Genomic DNA, 26,582 nt, shown 5'->3' with positions numbered 1-26,582 from the left:
TCTGTACAAAAGATTGATTATGTGGAGCACGCTGTGAACTCTTTATGAAGAGTGCTATATTAAATAAACATCAGCTGATTAAATTGTATTGGAAAGTAAATGTATAAACTATAACTCAGTTAAAGAACATGTTTTTAGAGATGATTATGATATACAATAAGAAATGGGATAACAAAATATTACTGGTCAGGATCAAGTTTTCAGTGTGTAAACAAGAGAAACCATTTAATGATAAATAATGGAATGGAGCCTTAAATGCAAAAAATGCATCTTAAATGTATCATAATTTGCATTCTGCTGCACATCATTCAAGTCACACATTTTCAATAGAACTGTATTAAACACCAACCTCAACATCCCTGGGGCTGTAATATCTACCTGCTGGCTCTCAGTGACAGTATCTCCACATCTGTGGAATTTTGCACAGAATCTACCTTTAATGTTTAGCAATTACAAAAGATGAATAAAATTGTAGTAAAAAGCATAGAAATGTATTTATACATATACACACACATGTATATACATATATATATACACACATATACACATATATACACACATTATATATATATATATAAATATATATATATATATATATATATATATATATATATACACACACACACACACACACACACATATACATATATGTATACATATATAAATATATATATATATTATACACACACACACACAACACACACATGTATATACATATATAGATATACACACAACATAAAAAAGGAGAATAAATATTTATTGAGCCAATTTGAAAATATATTAAATAAATTTAAAAAAATAGTACCTGTTTTGTTACCCCCCCCAAAGGCTCTCAATATATAAAAACAGATGCTACTAAGCTACCTTTCAAAAAGCATTAATTTAGTTAGGTCAATACCACATTCTGAAGAACCTCAGTTGGAGTACTTATTTTGTTTAATTACAATGGAAAAAAATGCTTTTTTATTCTGGAAGGAGCTCCGATTTTGGTGTTCACCAACAACAACATCAAGGTCTGCTTTTGGACTTGACACATACCAGAATATGTTCAAAGCAGTAGAACAGCAAATATTCTGAATCAATAGTGTTCCACAGCTCCCAACAAATCCAAAGATAATAGGCCTATACTTTGTTTGCTGGCTCTTCTATTACTTTTCTCATGAGAGTCCTTCAAACACAGACATGGCGCATGTGAAAATTGACCACATACTCTGCATTGGTTCGCTGCACTGAGATTGCAAAGGGCTCAAATGGGTGGAAAGTGAAAGCCACCAGTCTCCGCACTGCATGATTAATAGGACGGCCTAAAAGTCCAGCCTGGATCTTGAACTTCAGTAGCCCTGAATCCCGTGCATAAAATCTGCAGGATGAAACAGAAGAGTGCTAAAGACAAGGAAAGGCTTCAAACAAAATGAAGGAAGCACTCTGGAAAACATGATACACAAAAAAATGCCTAATGATGTAAAGCTGTCATCAATCACTGATTATTTTTAATTATAATTCAGTCTGAAATAAGACATTTTTTTTTTTACATTATATAAAATAGTTTCTGTGTATTTGTGACCAGCCAACCATACAAACCCATTGTGATGGTGCTAGCAGGTAAAGTTAGGTGTCATTAAAATTTTAATTTTATCTAGAGGTGCAAGAGGAATTTTAAGCTAGCTACTGTGTTACCTTATGGGGTGGTCCCCACAGGTTTTGGGCCGCTCCATCACAGACACCCACTTGTCATCATAGCTGAAAAGAGAGAGGTCCAAATAGGGGCTGCTGCTGTAGGACTGGGCACTAATCGGCAGTTGTCCCAGGAGCCGCCTGACTGCCTCAGTGTGACCCCCGTATTTTGCATTCACAATTGTATCCTTGAACCTGACCAGCAGGAAATATTTACAAGTTATTGGTTAGAGGGAGATGATAGACATATCTAGAAATATATGAATACACAATGTTTGCTTTTCTGTTAAATCAGTAATAGTAAACATGGGTCAAATGCATTTAAATGCAATTGACAATGCATGTCTTCAGCTAAAAGGCAAATACAAATACACAATTTCATACCAAATGCATTTAAAATAATCTTCTATACAATGGGCATTAATTAATTAGTGTACACAAACATTAGTAGAATTTCAGTTTTATTATAATGAATGTCTGTTTATACAATTTAACCCCAATGAGCATATACTTAGGCTTTTAAAAAAAAAACAATGCAACTAACATTTGCATTGCTCTGTATTATCTAATTACATTGTCAAGTGTCCTTTTAATGAAAAGGATTCATTAAGAAAAGCATCAGTCATCAACAGATACGTTATTTAACGGATAAGGTTAAACAATGCTCACTACAACTTAAAAAATGGGTGGGCATAGCAGAAATATAAATAGTAAAGTAAATTAGTTTGAATATCAATCATCATTTTTCAAATGTTTAGAATATCATAAACGGGTGAGTTTGGGTTGAATGGATGGCAATTGGTAAATGTATGATTTGCAGGTCTTGATTAACAAGGGTTATACACATAGGTGAACATAGCTTTTGCTAAACAGTATTTAAATGGATTTAATATGCAAGCTGCAACTTAATATGAATTATTATAGTCAAAGCTTTTGTGCAGGGATTAGAATTTGTCTTAATTCTATTGCTACCTTTTGCACAATTTCAGAGCAATGACAGAAGCAAAATAAACATGTAGGCTTAATTATAATGTATCAATCTGAATGAAATCTGTTGACTTTGTTAATGAAGGACATGGCAGTCTTAATATTAGCCGAGACCCCCACTACCCCTTCACTTCACAGCCCTGTATTCTCTGCCCCATCCCCAAGATGAAGAACCTTCCTGACCTGCGCTGGACCTGACGTGCAAAGTTGTTGCTGGAAGCAGAGCAGGGGAATTGAACGGCATCGCTATGCAAGGTGGCGTTGCGGAACAGGTCACAGAAATTCTCAAAGAGCTCCAGCAGTTTGTCGGACGTGTTCTCAAACACTGCAAGCACCTCTGTGGTCACCATGTTGTAAACCACAAAGAACGAGGGCTGGGGAGAAATGGAGGGATTAACTATCTTCTAGAAACAAAGTATTCTCTCTGGATCAATATACAGATAATTATCTACACATCTGATCACCATTTCTACGTAATGTTCAATCCTAACTACCCCACTTAATCATATAAAGGATTTAATATGATAAAAAGGGAAACTGCCTTCTGATCAGACTGCATCCTATTATCAGCTTCTAACTCACTCCTATTAACTTCCTTGCGGTTATGCCATTTACTAAACATATTCTGTATTCAATTTCTGGTTCACATTTCTTATGGTTTTTTCATTCATTGTACCGCATAAACACCTGCATAATGTAACTTGTCCCATTTCTGTGGCTTAACATGGCTTAGTCAGCATCCCTTAATATCAACATGATTCATACCAAGGCCCCGTTTGAATAAATATCAGATGTTTTCCATGCAATTCAAGTAATTTTACAGAAACCTGGACTTTGAAAATTGTGATCCTACAAACAGGATTTTTCACCCTCCAAACCTTTGTAATATACGTGTAAATATCTTTGCTGATGTTTAAATGATATAGGTTTTATTTCTGTGGTTTATCAGCTAGATATGCAAGATAAAATAATAAACTGTTTTGTAATACGTAAATATGAATCCATGGACAGTCAGTGTTTTCCATAGCCATTCTGGGTCCATTTTGGTTATTCTTTTGTATTGTGCCTGTGTTGATAGTAAGTAGTGTATTATGGCATGATATTTTGCAATGGGCACCAGCAAAATGGACAATAATCAGCTTTAGAAAGTTGCCCTGTGCTGTTGCTGAGCATTTTGTATATTTTACCTGGGAGGGGTCAGTGACACGCAGGGTGACCACGTCCTCACTGGTGTACTTGATGAACAAGTGGTGCTCATCCAACAACTGCATCTTCCACATGCGCAGCTGACGCAACTGGTCAAAGAACTGGAAGAAGCGGCGCTTAGCTGTGGCGCTGCCGTCCTGCTCCGCCCGGCGCCATAGGTATACCAACAGCCGGTGCTTCAGAGAGTTGATGGTCTTCTCCTTGTAGAGACGCGAGAAGCCTGGCTGACCCTCTGCCTGGGCCTCAGGGTACACAGCAGAAAGTGTCAGCAGGTCATCTTCATAGCAGAAGCGGCCGATGGTCCTCACATCCAGGAAGGTGCCTTCTGGGGTCACCTAGGGATAAAAAAAAAAAAAATACTGCTTGTTTTAGTCAGAATTTAACATAATTACGTAAGATAAATAATAAAGCCCCTATACTGCTTCCAGAGAAACTTGTAAGATTTCCCTAGGATAGAGTTTAAACGTCTTTCTGGATTTACAATGCTCTAATATAATAATGCATCACCAGGTGCTGAATATTACCAGCACATTAACTTATTTTGGAGTGAACTGCAATAAAGAGATTAAATTACAGCACTAGCTGAAATGGGGTAAATTACCTGAAAAACATGGATGGTCTGCTGCTGCACAGAGAGAACAGCCAAGATGTTGCGATAGAGGTAGAGTCCCTGGTTGTGTGAAAGGATAATCTTGTCGCATTTGAAGGCCCGTGTGTCACAGAGGCGGCCAGTGTGCAGGTCGATTATGTGGAGGGAATAATCCTCCAGAGGGGAGCGGGGGTTCGGGGTGACCGACTCATTGTTGCGGTAAACCTCAAAGAAGTGAGGGTGAGGCTCCTCGGGAAGGTAGGCAGCGGAGCCAACAATGACATAGCGGCAGTCATCTGTGAAGAGGCTGCACTCCCGGTTCAGATGCTCCCCATTGGAGGCCACATTTGTGACGTGAAGCAGGGAGAAGAAGCGCTCGAAGAGGCGGCCACGGATGTTGAGGGAGCGCTGGTCATTACCATTTGCTAGGGTTTCACCCTCCTGGCCCCACAGCAGGTCTTCTGCTGCCTGGCAGCCCTGGTACTCATAGATCTCCAGTGATGTCTGGTCAGAGGAGAAGGCGATGAAGCAGCGTCCATCTGGGGAGAACTTGCGCAGGAAGCATGGTGGCTTCTCTACATTCACCACTGTAAAGTTGGGGAACAGGTTCTGGTGGAAACAGCGTACCCGGTACCAGTGTGCTCCAGCACGGCCTGAACAGACCCTCCGGCGCTCCAGTCGATGGACCACGTTCTGGTTTTGGATGCGACGTGGTTTAAGAGTTGGGGACTCATCCTCCATTTTAAAGACATGTAGTGCTGTCATGGGTTACATTGCTTCAGTAATTCTACTTTAATAATAAAAAAAGTTATGTGATTACTGGAAGAGAATAATACAGAATATTAATTGGACTCACCACTACTGACATGGACTACTAAGGAGCTAAAATACAGGGGGCAAAAAACAATTATAGTTGCTGTGCACATTTACTTTATAAGCACAAGCCATCTTTCATAGCAGCATCGCAAAATAAACCTTACAGATAATATAATAATACATAAGTGAAACATAACAGCTACTAGTACAGCATCTGACCTGTATTACTGAAATTCTGTTTAAACTGATCATGCACGTATTGATATTTTTTTGTTACACTAACTGACTAAGGTATCCTACGCACAACAAGTTCAAATTAAAAAAAAAAAATCAAAAATCAAAACACTATCTAGAGAGCATTTCGCTTAATAACTGTAAATAGGTTATTCAAAATCAATACATACCTTAAAGAGAACTATTTAGGTGCTGGTTAACACTGAATTACAAGTACCTCACCTATGGCTCAACCCGAATGGTTGAGATAGTGCTGCCCAAACGATTTCAAATATATCCAGACAATATCAATATTACCCTTTCGGACTCAAGCTATACATCCACGTTTTGCTTCCACAACAGTCAACAATTTAAAAGAAACACAATTCAAAAAGCTCCTGCCCTGACTCGGAAACTATGTGAGACACCATCGAGTTACAGAGCAGCGCAGTTTATAGAGCGTCTGCTTTCTAGACACGAGCCATTTCCGCCACAGCGCGCCGTGAGGACAGGGGCGGAACTACAGGCACTGACCGAGAGCGGTTACATCAGTGAGTTGAGCTACGGTTTACTTAAGGTTACATATTATATCAGTCATATTTACAGCTTCATATTGTTTTACTTATTATGTTAATTCGTGGGTTAGTTAACTGTGTTATATACACACATGTCTGTGTATGGCGAGATATAACTCCGGCGGGATGTCTAGTTGAGACTTCCCAGTATCCATGGAAACAGGCGGGCAGGTCCCCAGGCCGCTGCTCAGCTGGACTGCGTTTCACTGGCGCTATAGCAAGAGTACATGAATGCAACCGTTTGTAAATATCCATTCACTGGAAACAAATTGTAAGACACTTTAGTAAGAAAGCGAATACAGAAGCTTAAGATGATGACTTATTTGCCTTCATCAATGTGGGGGCTCAGGATGGAGTCAGGCAAACTGCCCCATCCTCTTTAATTGTTACGTTAGGCTGTATGCATTGACTCGTTAACGCCCCGCGTTTGTCGTAATACGCATATAATACACTCTTCTGCTTTTTCTACCTATATGATATAAATGCTCAGGTCTGGAGTCTTATTTATTGAATGTTGGGTTAATGTATAACATTTGAGGTATGATGTCAGTAATCGTATAGTTGTTTACGAGTATAATAGTAACTAACATGAATGTGTAAAAAAATGCATACAACACAAGTACGTGTTACTGTTGTTCCCAATGACGGAATTACATTATAATTTCTGTCATATAGTACAATGGTTGTGTTTTTGTTTAAGTTGCTCCCCCCTGCCACAGACTAACACCCCTGCCCTAAACTAGATAGGCTACATTTTACTGGTAAGAAAACAGAAATCAAAGGTATGAAACTTAGGCCACATTTTCTTTTACACACTAGTTAGCATCCTGCTTAAAAATGAATTACTTTAAACAGTTAAAGAATAAGCAGAGATTTGAAGATTGTGAAAATGACAGAACCAATATATGTAAGCTACTTCAAATTATTCCTTTGGTAAAAAAAAATACATAAATAAATAACTAAATACCAAACAAGCAAGACAGACCTATCTGTCAAGCAAGACATGACTATCTAATGTGTAACCTTTATTATGTTATAGCTTCACTCAAACATGCAATAGGCCTATAGTGTTCCCAGTTCTACTCCTGGTGACAAATGTGTAAACCAGCCAGCACCTAATTAATTTAAAAGTCTTCACAACTTTAAAACATTTTTAAATATTAATTACTAAACCTAAATTGAATTTTGGAATTATGAATTGTTATATATAATTTTTGTAGTTTAGTAGTTTTCACTTGTTGATAACATGAGAATGCATTGCACATGGTGTCTGTGGGTCTTGATTAATTAACATTATCACACAACCATGCCACCACCTGGGTCTCATGTGTGGGTAACAGGATTTTGAATCCCAAATATAACAAGATAATTCAATCAATCAATTATTTTTTAATTGTTATAATGCCTTTCGCCAGGTTGCCATATAGAGTACTTCACAGAATAAAATAATATAATTTAAACAAAAAAATAAAATAAACAAAACTCCTACAGGATGAAAGGAGTTCAAGGCTAAGGCCTTGGCTAGGGGTTGTCTCCCCTCCAGGCAATGTAAACATATACAGGCAGCCAGCAGGTCAAAAAGTTCTTACATAATGTTATAGATGACATAGTTAGGAGTACCCGCAAGTATTGGGTTACACTAATCAAATGTAGACGTGACAAAATAATGTATTAATTTCTCTGTAGACTATCCTGAAACGAAAAAAAAAATAATAATAATTTAGAGATTGAGGGCAGGGGCTTGCCCTTTGGGGGGGGTGCTGATGAAGTCCATACTGGGGATGGGGGTGGGGGGGCGGAGGTGCAGATGAAGTGTGACCAGTGTGGGGGGTGGGGGTGCTAATAAAGTGCTAACAAAGGGAGAATTACTTTTCTTTGGCAAGTATTAATGCATGGGTTGGTCATGAGGGCAAGGACTTGAGCCTCCCCAGCCCCCCTGTGCACATCAGTGTCCCTAAGCATCTAATATCTAATATCTACCACTGCCAATGATCAACACAGAAAATGTCTATATTTCAAAGTGAAAAATGTAATCTGCAAATTGTTCTAAATTAATTCCAAATACAAAACAGAAAATAATTCGGCAATAATTACTGTGTCCAGATGTGCAGAGCTGGTAGGGAATTATCCACATAGACTCATGGCTCTAGGTGCCTCTACCAAATATTAACTGAAGGGGGTGATTGCTTATGCATTCAATTATTTTCTGTTTTGTATTTGTAATTAATTTAGAACAATTTGCAGATTATATTTTTCACTTTGACATTATGGACAGTTTCTGTGTTGATCAGTGGCAAAAACTCCTGATTAAAGCCATTCTGATTTCATGTTGTAACACAATGAAATGTGGAAAAGTCCAAGGGGTGTGAATACTTTTAAGAGCCACTGCATCAATATATGTAAGTCATTAATTGTCATTTTGTTATATTGTTCAACTGCAGTAGTCTTTATTGCTACTAGTTTAATAATTATAAAAGCAGGATGAAAATGGTTGTCATAAACAAGCATGGTTGAATTTTCTTTAAATTACTAGTAATTATATTTGTACTTGTGTACAAGAAGCTGAATTATCAGAGTAATTCAAAATAATGCATCTTTAAATGTAATATTGATATATATTATTTTTATCTAAGCATAACCTGCAGAACAGGTGAGAGAGAGAGATCTTTTTGCTATACAATCTATACAAAATAGGGAGATAGTTATAGTAGGAAACTCAATTATAGAAATAATAGAAGTATTGTGCACTAGTGACAAGGAGACCTGCATGGCATCTTGCCTGCCTGGTGCTCAGGTAGCAGAAACCTCGGAGAGAGGGAATCCACTTGCCATGGTCCACATTTGAACCAATGACATGGGTAAAGGTAGATAATGCAAAGTTTGTTACTCTAGTCAAGTTGTATTACTCACATACTCTATCTTTTTGTTTTCTCTCTCACCAGACACACCAGTTTGATATTGTTAGTCTGCCTACTGGATCAGCCGGGGCAGGCCAGCATATCCACACTTATCGCCTGCTCTGGACCACTCCTAGAACAGTGTCACACAAGGAGGAAATGTATAATATGCTCCAGATTAGTGTGCAATCCTACCTGATTTGAACTGAAACCAACATAGAGGAAGATTTAGTATTAAGGGGACAAGGAAAGCTTAAAACAAACCTGGTTTGGATGGTATATTCCCAATTGTACTCAAGGAGGTAAATTATTCACAGACCTCTAACTAAAATAGTTAAACTTATACAGTGAGGGAAAAAAGTATTTGATCCCCTGCTGATTTTGTACGTTTGTCCACTGACAAAGAAATGATCAGTCTATAATTTTAATGGTAGGTGTATTTTAACAGTGAGAGATAGAATAACAACAAAATAATCCAGAAAAAAACGCATTTCAGAAAAGTTATAAATTGATTTGCATGTTAATGAGTGAAATAAGTATTTGATCCCCTATCAATCAGCAAGATTTCTGGCTTCCAGGTGTCTTTTATACAGGTAACGAGCTGAGATTAGGAGCACTCTCTTAAAGGGACTCTCCTAATCTCAGCTCGTTACCTGTATAAAACACCTGTCCACAGAAGCAATCAATCAATCAGATTCCAAACTCTCCACCATGGCCAAGACCAAAGAGCTGTCCAAGGATGTCAGGGACAAGACTGTAGACCTACACAAGGCTGGAATGGGCTACAAGACCATCGCCAAGCAGCTTGGTGAGAAGGTGACAACAGTTGGGCCAATTATTCGCAAATGGAAGAAACACAAAATAACTGTCAGTCTCCCTCGGTCTGGGGCTCCATGCAAGATCTCACCTCGTGGCGTTTCAATGATCATGAGAACGGTGAGGAATCAGCCCAGAACTACACGGGAGGATCTTGTTAATGATCTCAAGGCAGCTGGGACCATATTCACCAAGAAAACAATTGGTAACACACTATGCCGTGAAGGACTGAAATCCTGCAGCGCCCGCAAGGTCCCCCTGCTCAAGAAAGCACATGTACAGGCCCGTCTGAAGTTTGCCAATGAACATCTGAATGATTCAGAGGAGAACTGGGTGAAAGTGTTGTGGTCAGATGAGACCAAAATCGAGCTCTTTGGCATCAACTCAACTCGCCGTGTTTGGAGAAGGAAGAATGACCCCAAGAACACCATCCCCACCGTCAAACATGGAGGTGGAAACATTATGCTTTGGGGGTGTTTTTCTGCTAAGGGGACAGGTCAACTGCACCGCATCAAAGGGACGATGGACGGGGCCATGTACCATCAAATCTTGGGTGAGAACCTCCTTCCCTCAGCCAGGGCATTGAAAATGGGTCGTGGATGGGTATTCCAGCATGACAATGACCCAAAACACACAGCCAAGGCAACAAAGGAGTGGCTCAAGAAGAAGCACATTAAGGTCCTGGAGTGGCCTAGCCAGTCTCCAGACCTTAATCCCATAGAAAATCTGTGGAGGGAGCTGAAGGTTCGAGTTGCCAAACATCAGCCTCGAAACCTTAATGACTTGGAGAGGATCTGCAAAGAGGAGTGGGACAGCAGGGGATCAAATACTTTTTTCCCTCACTGTATCTACCAATTGGAAAAATTCAAATGTAATTTCTATCCACAAGAAATGGGACAAAAGTGAACCACAAAATTGCAGACCAATTAGCATTACCTCTATTATTTGTAAAATTATGGATAAAATCATATGACAACAATTAGAGGAACATTTAAATGGAAATTGTATTCTTGGAGACATGGAGCATGGATTTAGATGAGGTAGGCAATGGCTGACCAACTTTTGTGGATTTTGTGGACCTAGCAGTAGATAATTTAAAAATGTATAACATGCTATATTTGTATTGCTAGTCAGCTTTTGATCAAGTTCCACACTCTAATCGGAATCCTATAATTAGACACTATAGGAGGCTAGGTAGTGTAAGTAAGTGGAATAAGAACTGGTTAATGTATAGGAAACAAAGGTAAATAATAAGTTACCTCAGACTGCAGTGATGTAGGAAGTGGGGTTCAGTACTAAGGCCTCTGCTTTTCCTAATTTATATAAATGATCTGATAGTTAGTAAACTTGTCATTACACAAAAATAGGTGGCACTGTGGATACAGGTTTAGTAGCACAGTTGATACAAAAATACTTAAATGACATTTAATGTGGGTAAATGCAAGGTATTGCATGCATAAACTCAATACAAATATACAATGGGAGGTACAGAACTAAAAGCAATACATGATAAAGGTCTAGTAGGTTATGTAGACTTTCTCCATCTAGAAAGTGTGTGAAAGCAATAAAAAGGCAAATGCTTGGATATATTCTTAAAAGTGTAGAATTTAAAATACAACAATTAATGTTCAAATTCTACAATGCGCTCAATTTTGGTCACCGCATTACAAGAAGGATATTGCTGCTCTGGAGGCACTTCATAGGAGAGTAACCAGACTAATTCTAGGACCGAAGTAAATGTCTTATTTGGACAGACTGAAGAAACCGAATCCCTTCAGCCTGGAACAGAGAAGACTATGAGGGGACTTGTTCCAGGTATTAAAATGATTAATGGTATTGACCATGTATATCCAGAGGATAATTTCCAGATCAACAATGCCACATGGACCTGGCGACACAAAATCGCTAAAGAACAGAAAACAGGAGACACTTTACACAAATAGTTGTGGAAGTATGGAACAAACTACCCAGACATGTTGTTGAAGCTAAACTGTGGGATCATTCAAGAATAGACAATGTGATTCTTGGATTTCTAATTTATTAGCTACCAAACGAGCTTGATGGGTTGAATGACCTCCTCTCATTTTGAACTTTTCTTATGTTCTTAAAAAAGTAACAAGACTTAAAAATAAATTAATAGTTTCCTGTAGATTACCTCTTATAGCATATCATTTTGTGAGCTTTCAGACAAACACATCCAGACCAGAAAAAGAAAAATACATTAAAAGCAGAAAGAAGCCTACACGGTTGGCCTTGAGTGCAGGATAATGGGTCTGTAGCCAATTATCTGTGCCCCAAGTATGTAGATTATATAAGTTGTAATTTTCTGTAATAACAGGCTGTGGAAAGCTTTAAAAAAATGTAGTTTTAAAAAAAGTAAAATGTGGGGTTTCTTGTGTACCAGCACTTTAAAGATATGGCCCATAATGTTACTCCTTAAAAGAGATGGAAAAGCATATGTAGGTACCCATTTCAGCCTGAAGGATTTGAGAGGATTTTTATTTATTTTTTCTTTTCAGTTGATGTTGTTTAAAATGCAGCAGAAACATTTGTTCGACGCTCAGGCTTTTAGCAGCTGTTGGTGATGCATTATGTAAATGGAGTTGAGGCAAGGGTTAAGAGACAGGAATGTTCTTCTGCTATTCAGTCAGGAAGGCCAGAGCCTACTTGACCTCTATTTGGTATCTTTTGGCCACCTTCTCCTCTTTATAGAACTTTTGGGCACAGACTTTTCCCTTTTTCTCCCTGAGATTAAGTAAAAAAAAGACCATGAGGTTTTAGGCTGAAGGATATCACATAGAAACTGAATCCTTCTGACATACTGTGAAGCAATATGGGAAACCCACAGTTTGGGTTTGAATACATAATATTAAATAATCAATATATTTTCAAGAAAATCTACTTACAAAAGACAAATAATCTGTTAGTAAATATACCTTTAAAGATTTGCTTTGCAAATATTGCAAATAAGCCAGAAAAAAAGGTTTGGAGATCTGAAAAGGTTTGTTTGCTAAGCCATAAAAAGCTTGTCAAGGGCAGTTTATACATAATAAAATGTAATTAAACATGTTGTTTTAGGTGAGGGACTAATAAAATATGAACAGTTTTTATGTTTTTAATTAACAGTAGCCATAACATCCAACATTTGAAAAGGGTATATATCCATCCCCCCAAAACAAAATAAATGATTTGATTGAAAATTCCTACTGAACACGTAAAACAAAAGAATAATAATGATTGAAAATGTGTGTCTTGAAAATATGTCTATGAATTGAAGCTTACACATTTTTGCCAAAATTTTCTGAATACAGCATGTTCTCAGATTTCCTTAGTCTCTCTGTGTTTAGGTGCAGAGAGTGAAGGCGATGTTTTAAATGGAGTATTTCTACTATGCGTCTCCACCTGGTTATTGTTCACATGACCTTGTCCCTCAGCCTCTTCAGAAAACTGTGCTCATATAAACGTTAGTGCACAATACAGCAGTCTGCCTACGAGTCTGTTATTAATATATTCTGTCTGAAACCATTTTTTTATTATCAAATAAATTAAATCAGCTTCCTCCCAGCTCTGACCTTGCTAGATTCTGTGTTTGGTTATCAGGCATCAAAATCTTACCAGATAAAGGGACTACCATGTAATGGTTTGTGATTCCTTTTTAAAGTTTCACCATAGTAATATTGGCTAGTAAGGTTTTTTTTATTATAATTTCTCTTAGTACACACACACAGTGTATATTAATTGCCCACTATATTTATTCCTATCCTTGAGCAATTGTAACAAAAAGTTGATTTAAAGGAAGAAATACAAGTGCAAAATATTTGTTTTTGATCAAATAAATATATATATATATATATTAATACTAACAACATTGTACAGAGAAACATCATGTTTTACAAATAATGGCATGGGTACTATCCAGTCTATTTTTAAATGTTCCCAAATTTTCAGCTTCAACCACATCACTGGGGAGTTTGTTCCAGATTGTAACAACTCTCTGTGTGAAGAAGTGTCTCCTGTTTTCTGTCTTGAATGCCTTGAAGCCCAATTTCCAGTTGTGTCCCCGGGTGCGTGTGTCTCTGCTGATCTGGAAAAGCTCCTCTGGTTTAATGTGGTCGATGCCCTCCATGATTTTGAAGACTTGAATCAAGTCCCCACGTAGTCTTCTAGGATGAAAAGGTTCAGGTCCTCAGTCTCTCAGTAGGACATTCCCTTCAGACCTGGAATAAGTCTGGTTGCTCTCCTCTGAACGACCTCTAGAGCAGCGATATCTTTCTTGAAGTGTGGAGCCCAGAACTGTACACAGTATCCAGATGAGGTCTAACTAGTGGATTGTACAGTCTTAACATTACTTTCCTTGTTTTAAATTCTACACTTTTGACAATATACCCTAACATTCTGTTTGCCTTTTTTATTGCTTCCCCACATGGAGAAAGTGAGGAGTCCACATAGACTCCTAGGTCTTTCTCATGCGTTACTTCATCTAGTTCTATTCCTCCCATAGTGTAATTATAGTGGACATTTTTGTTACCTGCATGTATTACCTTGCACTTGTCCACATTGAATTTCATCTGCCAGCTGTCGGCCCACAACTGAATATTATCTAAGTCCCTTTGAATAACCTGTGCTGCCGAGATTGTATCTGCTGAGCCACCTATTTTGGTATCATCTGCAAATCTGACAAGTTTGTTAACTATCCCAGAGTCCAGATCATGAATATAGATTAGAAAAAGCAAAGGCCCTAGTACTGATCCCTGTGGAACTCCACTAACAACCTCACTCCAGTTAGAAGCAACTCGACATCCTCTGTTTCTTATACATCAACTAGTTCACAATCCATCTACTTACATACCCTGAATGCCTACACCTTCCAATTTGAGGATCAGTCTTTGGTGTGGAACCTTATCAAAAGCTTTTTGAAAATTTAAGTATATCATATCATATGCTTTCACATGATCCACAGCTGCAAAATTTGAATAGATTAGTAAGACATGATCTGTTGACTATCTCCAAGAACATGGTTTTCATTAAGATGCTCCTCTATTTTCTGTCTAATCATTTTTTCCAACATTTTACAAGTAATGCAGGTGAGACTGATTGGTCCGTAATTTCCTGGCTCAGTTTTGTCCCCTTTCTTGTGGATGACATTTGCCGTCTCCTATAAATAATTTCCCTCATTTCTTTAAGTACTGTTGGAAATATACCATCTAGCCCAGGTGATTTGTTTGTTTTTAATTCTGCTAGTCCCTTTAGTACCTCCTCCTCATTTATCCTGATCTCTCTTAGGGTTTGACTGGACTGATTGTTAACCTGTAGCATGTTATCTGTTTTTTCTTTTGTAAAAACATAATTTAGAACAGTTGCCACATCTTGTTCCTTTTCCAAGATACTTTTTGCCCTGTTCACTGTTTCACTTCCTCCTTTATTGACCTCTCGCTGTTGTAGTATTGAAAAAAGCTCTTTGCATTAGTTTGAGCTCCAAGAGCTGTTTCTTTTAATTGCCCTTTTTGCTTTCCTGATCCCTTTCTTAAGATCTCTTTGCAGTTCAACATATTCTTTCTATTTTATTTAATCTCTATCCCTTTTGTATGCACTATACAACATTTTTCATACTTCTATTAAACCATTTTGGACAATGTTTTTTGGTCCTCAATTTGCTAAGTTTTGGTACAAATTTCTCCTGAGCCTCAAGTAGTATATTCTTAAAATATAACCATCCATTTTCAACTGAATCTGTATTCAGTGTGCTCCAGTCTAAGTGCCGCCTCATACCTTCAAGGTTTGCTTTTCTAAAATTGTAGAAAATTGTTTTAGACTTGGTCCTTGTTTTTGAAAATATGCCTCAAAGCTAACCATATTGTGATCACAGTTTGCAACTAGTGTCCCTCTGACTATCTTGGTCATTCGAAAAGATCAAATCAATGCATGAATGCTCTCTGGTTGGTTCCCTGACACACTGAGTTAGAAAGCAGTCATTTAACATCTCAACCATTTATATGTCTGCTTCTGTAGTCCCAATGGGGCTTTCCCAGTCTGTGTTTGGGAAATTGAATTCCCCCATCATACCAGCCACATCCTTGCTACATGCAGTCCTGATTACACTGTACAATGCAACATCTTTCTGAATATCTGAGTTGGGTGGTCTGTAACACACTCCTACCACTAATCCTCTGGATCTTTTATTCAAAAGATTAACCCACAAAGATTCTGTTTAATTACTAGGATCTAATTTGAGTTCTTCTGCCTCAATGCCATTTCTGACATATAATGCTACCCCACCACCTCTTCAGTTTTGCCTGTCTGTCCTAAACTGTGTGTATCCTTTCAACTTGTATTTATCCCCATCATTATCTGTAAGCCATGTTTCTGTCACTCCTACAACATCATAGTCACACGCCAGCACTGTGGCTTCTAGGTCTAACATCTTGTTCCTTATACGCCTGGCAATGAAGTACAAACATTTCAGGACTTTCCTACTAGCAGTTTCCCTTGGTTTTCTTTCCTTAGTGGAACATCTCCCATTGTCAGAACTCCCTGCCCCCCTGCCCCCCTGGTCCCTAGTTTAAAGTTTCTCAATTACTCTTCAAATACGCTCTCCCAATGCATTAGCCCCCCTTCTGTTTAGATGTAGACTGTCTGGTTTGTACAGGTCCCATCTATCCCAGAAGAAAGACCAATACTCCATGAATCTAAAACCCTCTTCCCTACACCAAGATTTCAACCACATGTTAAACTTTCTAATCTCTCCCTGGCCATGCACATGGTATTTAGGAGAAAACAACCATGGAGGTTCTGCTCTTTAGTTTCTTTCCTTACTCTTTAAATTTGTCTTGCAGACATGTCTTTTCCTATGACATTGGTTCCAATGTGGACCATGTCCAGTGGATTCCCCCCGGCTTTGACCAGTAGCCCGTTTACTAGTTTAGGGAGATCTGCAACCTGAGCACGAGGCAGGCAAGATACCATGCGGGTTTCTTTATCATTAAAGTTTGGAGTTTGCCAAAATGAAAGTGGACACGCCACAGTCCTTCTAGGAGAATGTCCTTTGGACAGACAGAAAAAAAGTAGAGCTTTTTGGTAAAGCACAACAACTCCATGTTTACAGGGAATAAAATGAAGCTTTCAAAGAAAAGAACACCATCCCTACCTTGAAACACGGAGGAGGATCAATGATGTTTTGGGGTTGCTTTGCTGCCTCTGGCACTGGGTGACTTGAATCTGTGCAGGACATGATGAAATCAAAAGACTATCAAGGCATTTTGGACCGAAACGTACAGCTCAGTGTCAAAGCATGGGTCCTGCAGCAGGAAAATGACCTGAAACACCTTAAAAAGCACCCAAGAATGAATGAGAAGAAAAGTGGACCATTCCAAAGTGGTCTTCTATGAGTCCTGATCTAAATTCTATTGAACATCTGTGGAAAGAGCTGTAACTCGCAGTTGGGAAAAGGCACCCATCAAACCTGAGAGAACTGGAGTGCTTTGCTCAAGTAGAGTGGGCCAAACTACCAATCGAGAAGTGTAGAAATCTCATTCAGAGCTACACACAGTGCTTGATTGCAGTTATTGTCTGTAAAGGCTGTGCAACAAAATATTAGGTTAAGGGTCCCAATATTTTTGTCTGTGCCATTTTCATTTGTTTTACTATTTAAAGTAATATGTTACGTCATAAATCAAAAGCAAGGTTTCCGTTCTATTGAATGTGAAATAAAGAATGGTGGATACCAAATACTTTTGTCAATTTCTACTTAGTTCAGAGAAAAATGTGAGTTTCTTTTAAAAAGTGGAAGGGTACCAATACTTTCGGCCATGTCTGTACCTCCCTGTTCAGGGGGGAGTGGGCACCATGGTGCTCTGGTGCTCAACTGCCCTTCCATCACCCTTGGAGCCATCACTGTCCAATTCGGTGTCCAGCAGTTGGAACCTGTTGGGCATTTCTAGCTCTTGGGATGTCTCTAAGGGTTGTGCTAATTCTTCCATATCACTAATACAGTGCAGATCAACAAGCTGAGCCTCAAGATCACGGATCTTGATCTCTAGGATTTCAACATGCTAACAATGTTCACAAATGAAATCTTCTTGGATGAGTTCATCTTGGATGAGAGGCTGGAAGTGTCGGACAAGTTTTTTTCTTTTCAAGTGTTTTAGAATTCCTAGAATGCATTCCATAATTGACTAATTAAGACCTTATTAAAGACATAATTATACTGAGACAAAGGCTTTGTCTATGTATATGCAACTGGCCCTTGTAGTCTTTAATAAGGTTCTTCTCAGGAGGGATTTTTGATTACTTCTCTTCACAGAATTTCTCTAGCTCCCTCAGATAGTACTTTCTTGTAGTTTTCACTTCTGAACTGCTTTTGTGAGTTCAAACCAAAGATTGTGGTCTGGAGATTGCAAAGACATTTCAAGAATGTTGATTTTGTCTACATATCTAGTTTGGATGATTATCATGGTAGAATGTCCCTTCTTGACCAAGTTTGAACTTCTTAGTAGAGGGGACTAGAGTGTTGGCCAAAATGTCCTGGTCCATACTTGAATCCATCTTTCCCTTGAAGTAGGCTACACCAGGACCAGAAGATGTAAAACAACCCCAAAGCAAAAGAGACTGTCCTCCATATTTCACATGGGGTTGGTGCTTTTTGGAGCTTTACCTTTTTGGAACCGCTGATGAGCATTTCCATAATGCGTAATGTTTGTTTGATGTGTCCAGAAAACAAAGTCCCAAGTGTCAATGAGATGCATTTTAACAACATTGCTTCTTTTTGTGTAATGCTGTTAGAATAGGCTTCTTCCTGGCAACTCTGCCATAAACACCTGATTTATGCAGCTGATGTTGAATGATTTTTCAGACATTGTATGTGGTGTTCTGGTATGTGTTAGTGAGAAGAATACTGTTAGCGCTTTTCCACGGACAAAGAGCCGGTGCTGGAGCCGGAGCCGGTGCTCGGCCTGGGAACCAGCTGATGTGTTTGGGAACCGGCGCGCTTTTGCACCGGTTTTGGAACCGAATGCTGACGTCACTGGTGTGGGCGTTCCCAAGCGCGGAGTAGAAGAGAAACACAGCAGTAATAATCAGCACCGAGGACTGCGACCTTAAACCCTATTATACATCACAACCAAACTCATTCAGCGTCACACACAGCAGTAATAATCAGCACCGAGGACTGCGACCTTAAACCCTATTATACATCACAACCAAACTCATTCAGCGTCACACACAGCAGTAATAATCAGCACCGAGGACTGCGACTTTAAACCCTATTATACATCACAACCAAACTCATTGTAAAAAGCAAAACAAAAAACGCGAGATCACACATGTAGCAGAAACGAAAATACAACTATAAGAATATGCTAAGATAACTCAGACTTTTATTTGTATTTATTTTTATTGATGCATTAAGGGATTTACACCGATTCGCTATTTAAGACACTTTTACTGTATTGAAAGTTAGAGTTAACATGCATTCGTCACCGTGCACACAGTTCACATTTTCATTCATTTTGTGGTGTATTTTTACTTTTATTCTTGATTAAAAAACAATGACTATAGGCTAGCCAATTGATTATGGATGCGGCTGTTTTGGGGGTATTTGCGGCGCAGTTGTGGGCAGATCAATAAACTGTTGGACGATCTCAGGTGATGATAATGGTTTGATGGGAAATTGTGCTTATTGATGAAGTCTGGGATGATGGTCCCAAATCACTGTTACATTGTCCCTGTTGTCAGACACGCAGCAATGCGCTTATGTGTTGAAAGTCGCCCTGGATAAGGGCGTCTGCTAACAAATACATAATAATAATAATAATAATAATAATAATAATAATAATAATAATAATAATAATGTAGTTTATGATTGTGAGTGTGTGTGTCTGGTTGTGTGTGTGTATTAAGGGTAGGGATGGGGCAAAATCAATAGAAAAACAAGGTTGTGTCACAAGCAAATCAAATATCATTGTGGGGTGTATGTGTATTTTGCTAGTTTTTGAAATTGGAAAGTACCAGAAATTAGTATTTAAATGAATGGCATTGTTTTGTGATAATAGAATATTCTAGATAGTTCTTCAGCTGTTTTTTCTATGGGTTTTCATTGTTACATATTAATAGTTTTGATAATAGATGCTTCCAGAATTCATACATTCATACACAATTCAGCAATTTGATCTAATCTTTAGCTGTGTGTAGAGAATAGTTGTTGTTGAGGTGTTGAAGTGAAAGTAATTGAAGGCTAGTAGAACTTCAATGTATAGTGACACAGAGCAAGTTGTAGTCAGGGTGTAGTCAGGGAGGGGAGATTTGTGAGGTGGGGACAAAGTCATACCTGATCTCTGCCCCCACCACTTGACCATTGCCATGACTACAGACTAGTACACACCTGCAAGGAAAAGGTCCAAAGCCCTATATAAGCACCTCTGCTTTCCCAATTCAATGCAAGATACCTGGAGGGGGGTGCAGGAGGGCGAGAGAGAGAGTTTTAATGAGCATATGGATTTTCTTACTGGCTAACTGACCCACTTTTTAACCCAACACCAAACGACTGATCTTGGACTGGACACTGACTATAGCTCTTTTCTCTAAATCCCATTGGTGTAATTGTTTTACTTGGCCAGTTGAATAGGGGCCTAAGGCTAGTCAGAGAAACTGCCTGACCCGAGCTAGGCTTTCTTTTCTGTCTCGCCTTTTTAAAGACATTCCTCTCACAAGATCTGCAACTCGCAACCCAAATCCCTGGACACCCCGTTTGACACTCCCCAATGTGTCACAGTATGAAGGAAATCAGAAACTGTGAAGGCAGCAGCTGATATAATCAGTAGTAGTATCTAGGCTAGCAGATAAGTTGGATATTGATACAGTTAATATTAATATTTTGGAATTCATGTTGGGCAACTGAGACCATTTTTATTTGTTTATTTAATTAGTGAATACAAGTTGCTTTATAGGACAGGATTGAGGACCTTGAGGAAGATTGGTTGCAGAAGCCTTTTTTTCTCCAGACCCACCCCTTTTGTGTGGTGCAGCCAAAAACCCCATTGTTTAAAAGATTGCAGTTCCCATTGGGAACATAAACAGCTTCATACAGAGCAAAGCTGAAATTTGATTGACTCTTGGCAGCCATGTTTTATGCTTACAATGTCTAGTTTCATATTTTCATTTTCCTTTGGAAGATTGCTTGACACTTATAGTCTTTGACCACGGTATACTGAAGCGAACTTCCTGCCAATGCATCTTACTTCACAACTGTGCATGATGCCCAGTCTTCAGACTTACACAATTGGACTATTTACACTTAGGAAATAGGAAAGACTGCCTCTGCAGTGATGAACATTTCTTAAAAGTATATAGGGATGGTAATGCTTGTTTCCATGGATACCTCTCTGCTAAACATAGTATGAAGGGAAAGAGGGGGAGAAACACAGTGGAGGAGGTACCATAGCACTTGTTGTCTCGGGCATGACTGTGGTAAAGTGAATGTGCCTTGTTGTTGGGGGAAGGGAGAAGTGTGTGTGCAGGGAGGGAAGAGGGTTAATAATCTGAGGGCTTCATATGTGCATTTCTGAGTGTGGATTTGTTTGTATATTTTTTGCCAACATTTCCTGCATGAATATGTCATTTTAATTGATTTTGATTTCATGTATACGTATTATTATTTTTGGGGGGGTTGTTTTATAGTGGGTGTTTTTGTTCACAAGGACTTGGTGAGATGGTTGTGACTATACAATGTGATGAATTTGGTGAATGTGAGTGTGTGCATGTATGTCCAAATGGGTCTGTGTTTCTATGACTCTGTCTAGGTGTGTGGGAGTAGCTTTCTGACTCTAGGTCTGAACATATGCCTTTCTTTGTGGCTCCAGAAAGGGTGTGTGGGTGTCACCGGCACTGCTGCATCACGTGGATGTAATGGTTTGTAGATGTGTGGGTGGCTTTTTTTTTAGTGTAAGAATCTGTGTCTGTCTGTGTATTTGCTCATCTTTGTTGCTTCTTACTTGTGAAATCATGACATTGTGACTCTTTTTGTGTGCATGTCTTTGTTCCTGTATGTGTGTGTTGTTTAGGTTTGTGTGACAGTGTTAGTATACTCTTAACACCAATACCTCACAACAACAACAGGCACACTCTCCTGCTCATTTGGGCTCTTTTAATCTTCAAATCCCTTACAGTCATACAAGCCTGCTGTAACTAGTAAATGCATTCCAATAGTATTCATACTGTGAAAGAGTACCTGGTTCATAAATCACTTAAAAATGTATTGATGATTAAATAGTACCTATGTTACATGAAAATAACTTTAATACAAAATACTGTATGCATGTACATAGTTTAAGAGAGAGTAAAGACAAAATCTGGAAGGAAAATATGAATTTATGATACAAAGTTAATTTCTCAGTCTGAGAAGTCAGAAGTTGAAAGCAAATCTAGGGCTGGATAAAATTAAAATGTTTACCCACCTACTTGCAGAACAAAAACCTGAATTTGATAGCTGATAAATGTATAAGTAAATGAAAGAAGCATATGACAATAAATAATGCCGCCACCGGATAGTTTGTAGTTTTATATTAGTGTGTGGTTCAAAAGTTAGATTTTCCTAGTCATAGATGGTTTACATGTCTATTTTTTGGACACTAACTCCAATAGTTCAGTCATATACAACCAATCACAGTTGGTTGTGGCAGTACATTACTTAAAACGTTTCACATTAAAGTTTGTATTTCTGCTGGCATAGCGGTTAAGGAAAACTTCTGCAAGCCAGTTGTAGGTTCAATTCCAGATGTGGGGATGTTACTTCTTATGTAGGTATTGAGCTAAAAAATTAAAAAAGTGACACCAGAATGTTTTTTTATTTATTATTATTTGTTAAACAGTATCATAGTAGAACGAACAATTATAATGCAATGAATAAGGTTTTTAAACAGCTTATCTTAATTAGCATGTTTGTAATAATAATAATAATAATAATAATAATAATAATAATAATAATAATAATAATACAATTTTTGCCTTACCGCTATACTATTGGCGTAAGCTTTTCAATCAAAATAATATAGGCTATGATATTTACATGTCATAAACAGAAGAGAAGGAGAAACAGTAATGATAGACACAATCCAATGACAGTAATCCAAGTAAACATTAATTTAAAACAGCTCCTCACTCAGAAAGTGGTTTTATTTTTATTTGACTAAAATACAATGGTTATAAGCAAAACAATATGCAAACTGACTGGTCTTTTTACACATCAAAGAACACATTAGGCAGTAACTCAGAAGAGTTGAGTTTTAGGGTAAATTATTGGCGGAAGGAAGGCACTATCAAGAAGCAGAATGGCAGCAATAGTGCTATTGGAGAAAGGCAAAAGAAAATATGTGGACGAAGAAAACTATGCTGTATTTTTAAAAAGCTTCAGTCTTGTTGCGTGTGAGTAACAGCACTAAGTTCTCTGCGTCAATTCTTAGTGCGTACGTCTGGCGCAGAGGTGCACTGGTCTCGCCTGCGCCCAATCCCACCCAGTGAGCGCACACTGTTGATTGAGACATGTTAATGAGAAGCGCATGGAAACTTGATGGATGCTACTGAGCAGCAAATGTTACGAAAATACTAATTCAACAAACCCATTTTAGATTATATGTGACATTGTGCACAATGATCTAAATTCACCCACCAGAAGGAATCATGCAATTCCTGTATTGACTATGAACACAGCACTAGACCTCTTAAGTCTAGGGACCGACAACGTATTTCATAGTCCTCGATATAAAAATGTATCAAATTCTGAAATCGGAAAGTGACACAATACATTCTCTTTTGGATTTCAGACAGAGATCAAGTACAGACCCAACGTGAGTGTTACAACACGTCTGGAATCCCATAGGTCATGTATACACTGGACTATATTCCAATAACACGACCAAACATTGATGAGGCTGCATTAAGAAATCACAAACCATACCACTCCTTAAATGTGCGAATAATATGTGACTATCCTAGATTATGTCACATATTCTCATTTTACTGTACAATTTTGCATTTCAGAACACATATGTTACCAGCAGTATTATTTACCTTGTTAACTCTCATATCTAAAATTCTCATATCCAGTTGATTCATTAATAAAGTGTTAGTGTTTTGGATTTACATTAATTTAAGGCTTACAAACGATTGCTGAAAGTAGTTAATCTGTATGTTGCATTGGTCTTGAAAATAAATAGTTCACACATTACTATCACCCAGAGACAGTGATTACAGTTATTACCCAATATCTCCAATATAACAAACCATACACATAATAATTTGTAGGTTGATGTTCCGTCTTCACTTCCATCCACTGCAAACCTGAGCGCACGCCTCATTTAAATAGGGCGGTTCAGTGCATATTAATGACGCGTACAGTGCGGACCACATGGCGCAAGTTACCGCTGCGCTCTGCTGCGTTGCCAGGCGTGGAGGCCTGCGGTCTTTTAAAACTGCAGACCAAAAGCGGAGCGCAAGGCGAGCGTAGCATTTGAATACAAGTACGGAGAGATTACGCCCTTTTTAAAATCCAGCTGTATGTGTACTGTCGCCAAAGATAAGTTGTTTTGGTACTGTGAAGAGTACAAAAAGAAACAGAAATCCTGGAATGCATACATTAGATGTATTCTTCAACACTGGAGAATAGAGAAAACAACAATGAGCAGCTCTTCTTGGTGGATGATGGCACAGAAGATCTCAATCCACTTGTTGGTGGTGAGAGAATCCTCATCTTTGCTACACCTACCAATACTGACTTACTGAGAGAATCAGATGATTTGTATGCAGATGGATGGCACCTTTACTGCTGCACCACCAGTCTTTGATCAGCTGTACACAATCCATGGAAGAAGACATGAGAAGTTGTTTCACACGGTCTATACTCTTCTGTCCCATCGAAGAAATCAGACGTGTTTTTATACATAAATTGAAGGAGCTCCGGCCCAATTTGAATCCCCGAACTGTAATCTGTGCGTTTATAGCACTCCATCGGATCTTCGCACACTACAGAATCTATGGATGCTTCCTTCATTTAGCTCAGTATATCTGGAGAGGTATCCAAGCAAGTGGTCTCCACCAACAATGTCAAACCGATCCTGAGTTTGAGCTCAAATTCAACATGCTCCCAGCGTTTGCATTTTATTGACTTTGAAGACAACTTCAGTGGAGGACCCAAATGGGGAGGAGCAGTGTAATGTGCACCAGTGTGTTCTGGATCACCATGCTAGAACAAATAATGTTGTGGAGGCCTGCCACCGCAGCATGCAGTCCTTGTTGGGAATTGCCATATGGCAGATCATTATGGTCTCCAAAAATGCAGAGGGAACAGGATTTTGAATTTGAACAGTTGGTGGCTGTGAATCCCCCCCCCCCCCCCCCTACAGTGAAGAGCATACCAGGAAACAAACCAACAAATTGAATCCTTCATCCATGTGTATGTTGGTCGAACCATTGAAGAATTTCTGTCTGGAGCTGCATGCAATTTAACACTTTGAAAGTAAGTATTCTTGAGTAATGTCACAGGTGGCGGGAGCTGAGAGGCTAGTTTTTAACATGTACAAAATTAAAAAACAATATACAGAGAACACAAAATAGCAATAGTAGTATCAATATATAAACTTCAAACAAATATACTGCTCAAAAAAATTAAGGGAACACTTAACATTTTCTGAACTTGGAGTATTCCCTTAATTGTTTTGAGCAGTGTATATAAAAACATAATTTCTATCATTAAATTAAAGTTTGTACATGTTAGGAACTAACTGAGAATCAATTGACATCTTAGTCTTACTCTTGGCTCATGATTGGCTGTCAAAATCACATGACTTTTCAAATTAAAGAGAAATGGTTATATCAGAGTGGTGAACCAATGGTGTGTAAGATGCCATACCATGATAATAATCCTACGCATTATGTTGTGTAGTTATTTTTTGTTTGTTTGCTTTTGTTTTTCAGCTCTCTTGTTTATAAAATGCATACATTCCTATCTTCTTATTAAATCTAATAAATTAAACTATATAACTGTTTAAAACAAATAAAAATAAGGATAACTAAACATTAAATGGATTAACTGAGAATTAAATGATTTTGTGTAGTTCTTTGTTTCACCTACAGGAAACTTGCAACAAGATACCACACAACATAGAAAGGGCTGAAGAAACAATCCTTCTGACAAAGCTATTGGTTCATTTATGTTTTTTTGTTTGTTATGTTTTTACTGAAGCGTTGTTATACATTTCAGTGCATTTTATGATCTTATTGTTATTTATCACATTTAGTTTGGCTGAATTCGATTAAAGATTCACTCTAACTGGATTTCAGTTAGTTAATTCATCTTGGTTAGTCCTACATTTGCCACCAGTTCACGTTCCCTGAACCGTTGTTGTTATTGAAACACAATTCTAATTAAGATAAGCTGTGTAAAAATAATATTAATCACCTTATAATTGTTCATTCTACTCTTTATTGGACTTTATGTGTAACCTGGAGCGGGTTGTTTGAGCTGCCAGGATGTCTTGCTTCTGAGGTGGGGGCAGTGTAGCATCGTCTCCCAGTCAAAAGGTGCTGCATTGGGTGGCGGCTGCCAGTATTAGCATATTGCGACTGATGCATGCCAGGAGTGGCCCATCCTATAGACTAGACTATGGACTGTGGACAATGGGGACAGGAGGGATCTAAATATAAACAGTTAAAATGTTAAGGTAAGCTCATCCTGTGTTCCCTATTTCCCTCTCTGCTGACCTTTTTCTGTCTCACCTTGGATCAGTCAGAAAGTGTCTGATACAGCCTTTCCCCTGAGCCTTT

The 26,582-nt window shown here is 38.4% G+C and overlaps 1 protein-coding gene across 4 annotated transcripts; it reads right to left on the bottom strand.

Annotated features, from left to right (window-relative positions):
• Nucleotides 1-736: 736 nt before the first annotated feature.
• det1 (DET1 partner of COP1 E3 ubiquitin ligase) lies at nucleotides 737-5,925 on the bottom strand. 4 transcript variants are annotated; one of them, XM_066701917.1, is made up of 6 exons: nucleotides 5,677-5,925; nucleotides 4,469-5,275; nucleotides 3,849-4,202; nucleotides 2,845-3,035; nucleotides 1,678-1,869; nucleotides 737-1,360 (listed from the first exon to the last, which is right to left on the bottom strand). In XM_066701917.1, exons 2-6 carry the CDS (start codon nucleotides 5,219-5,221, stop codon nucleotides 1,171-1,173), a joined length of 1,680 nt encoding a protein of 559 aa, XP_066558014.1. In that variant the 5' UTR covers nucleotides 5,222-5,275; nucleotides 5,677-5,925; the 3' UTR covers nucleotides 737-1,170. The 4 variants fall into 4 exon arrangements, with proteins under 4 accessions (XP_066558014.1, XP_066558013.1, XP_066558015.1 ...); XM_066701916.1 differs by having other exon boundaries at nucleotides 4,469-5,246; XM_066701918.1 differs by having other exon boundaries at nucleotides 4,469-5,243.
• Nucleotides 5,926-26,582: the final 20,657 nt, after the last annotated feature.

Source organism: Amia ocellicauda, chromosome 4 (assembly GCF_036373705.1).
Source record: "Amia ocellicauda isolate fAmiCal2 chromosome 4, fAmiCal2.hap1, whole genome shotgun sequence".
Taxonomy (NCBI): domain Eukaryota; kingdom Metazoa; phylum Chordata; class Actinopteri; order Amiiformes; family Amiidae; genus Amia; species Amia ocellicauda.
This window is presented reverse-complemented; position numbering and strand designations above follow the sequence as displayed.

What these genes read in the sequence shown, in the direction of transcription:
- det1 (XM_066701917.1), bottom strand. Translation starts at nt 5,221, where the DNA reads ATGACAGCACTACATGTCTTTAAAATGGAGGATGAGTCCCCAACTCTT. An exon ending in GCACGTCAGGTCCAGCGCAG is followed by an intron (nt 1,870 to 2,844) that starts GTCAGGAAGGTT and finishes CCTGCTGGTCAG; the next exon opens with GTTCAAGGATACAATTGTGA. An exon ending in TGTGGGGACCACCCCATAAG is followed by an intron (nt 1,361 to 1,677) that starts GTAACACAGTAG and finishes TTCATCCTGCAG; the next exon opens with ATTTTATGCACGGGATTCAG.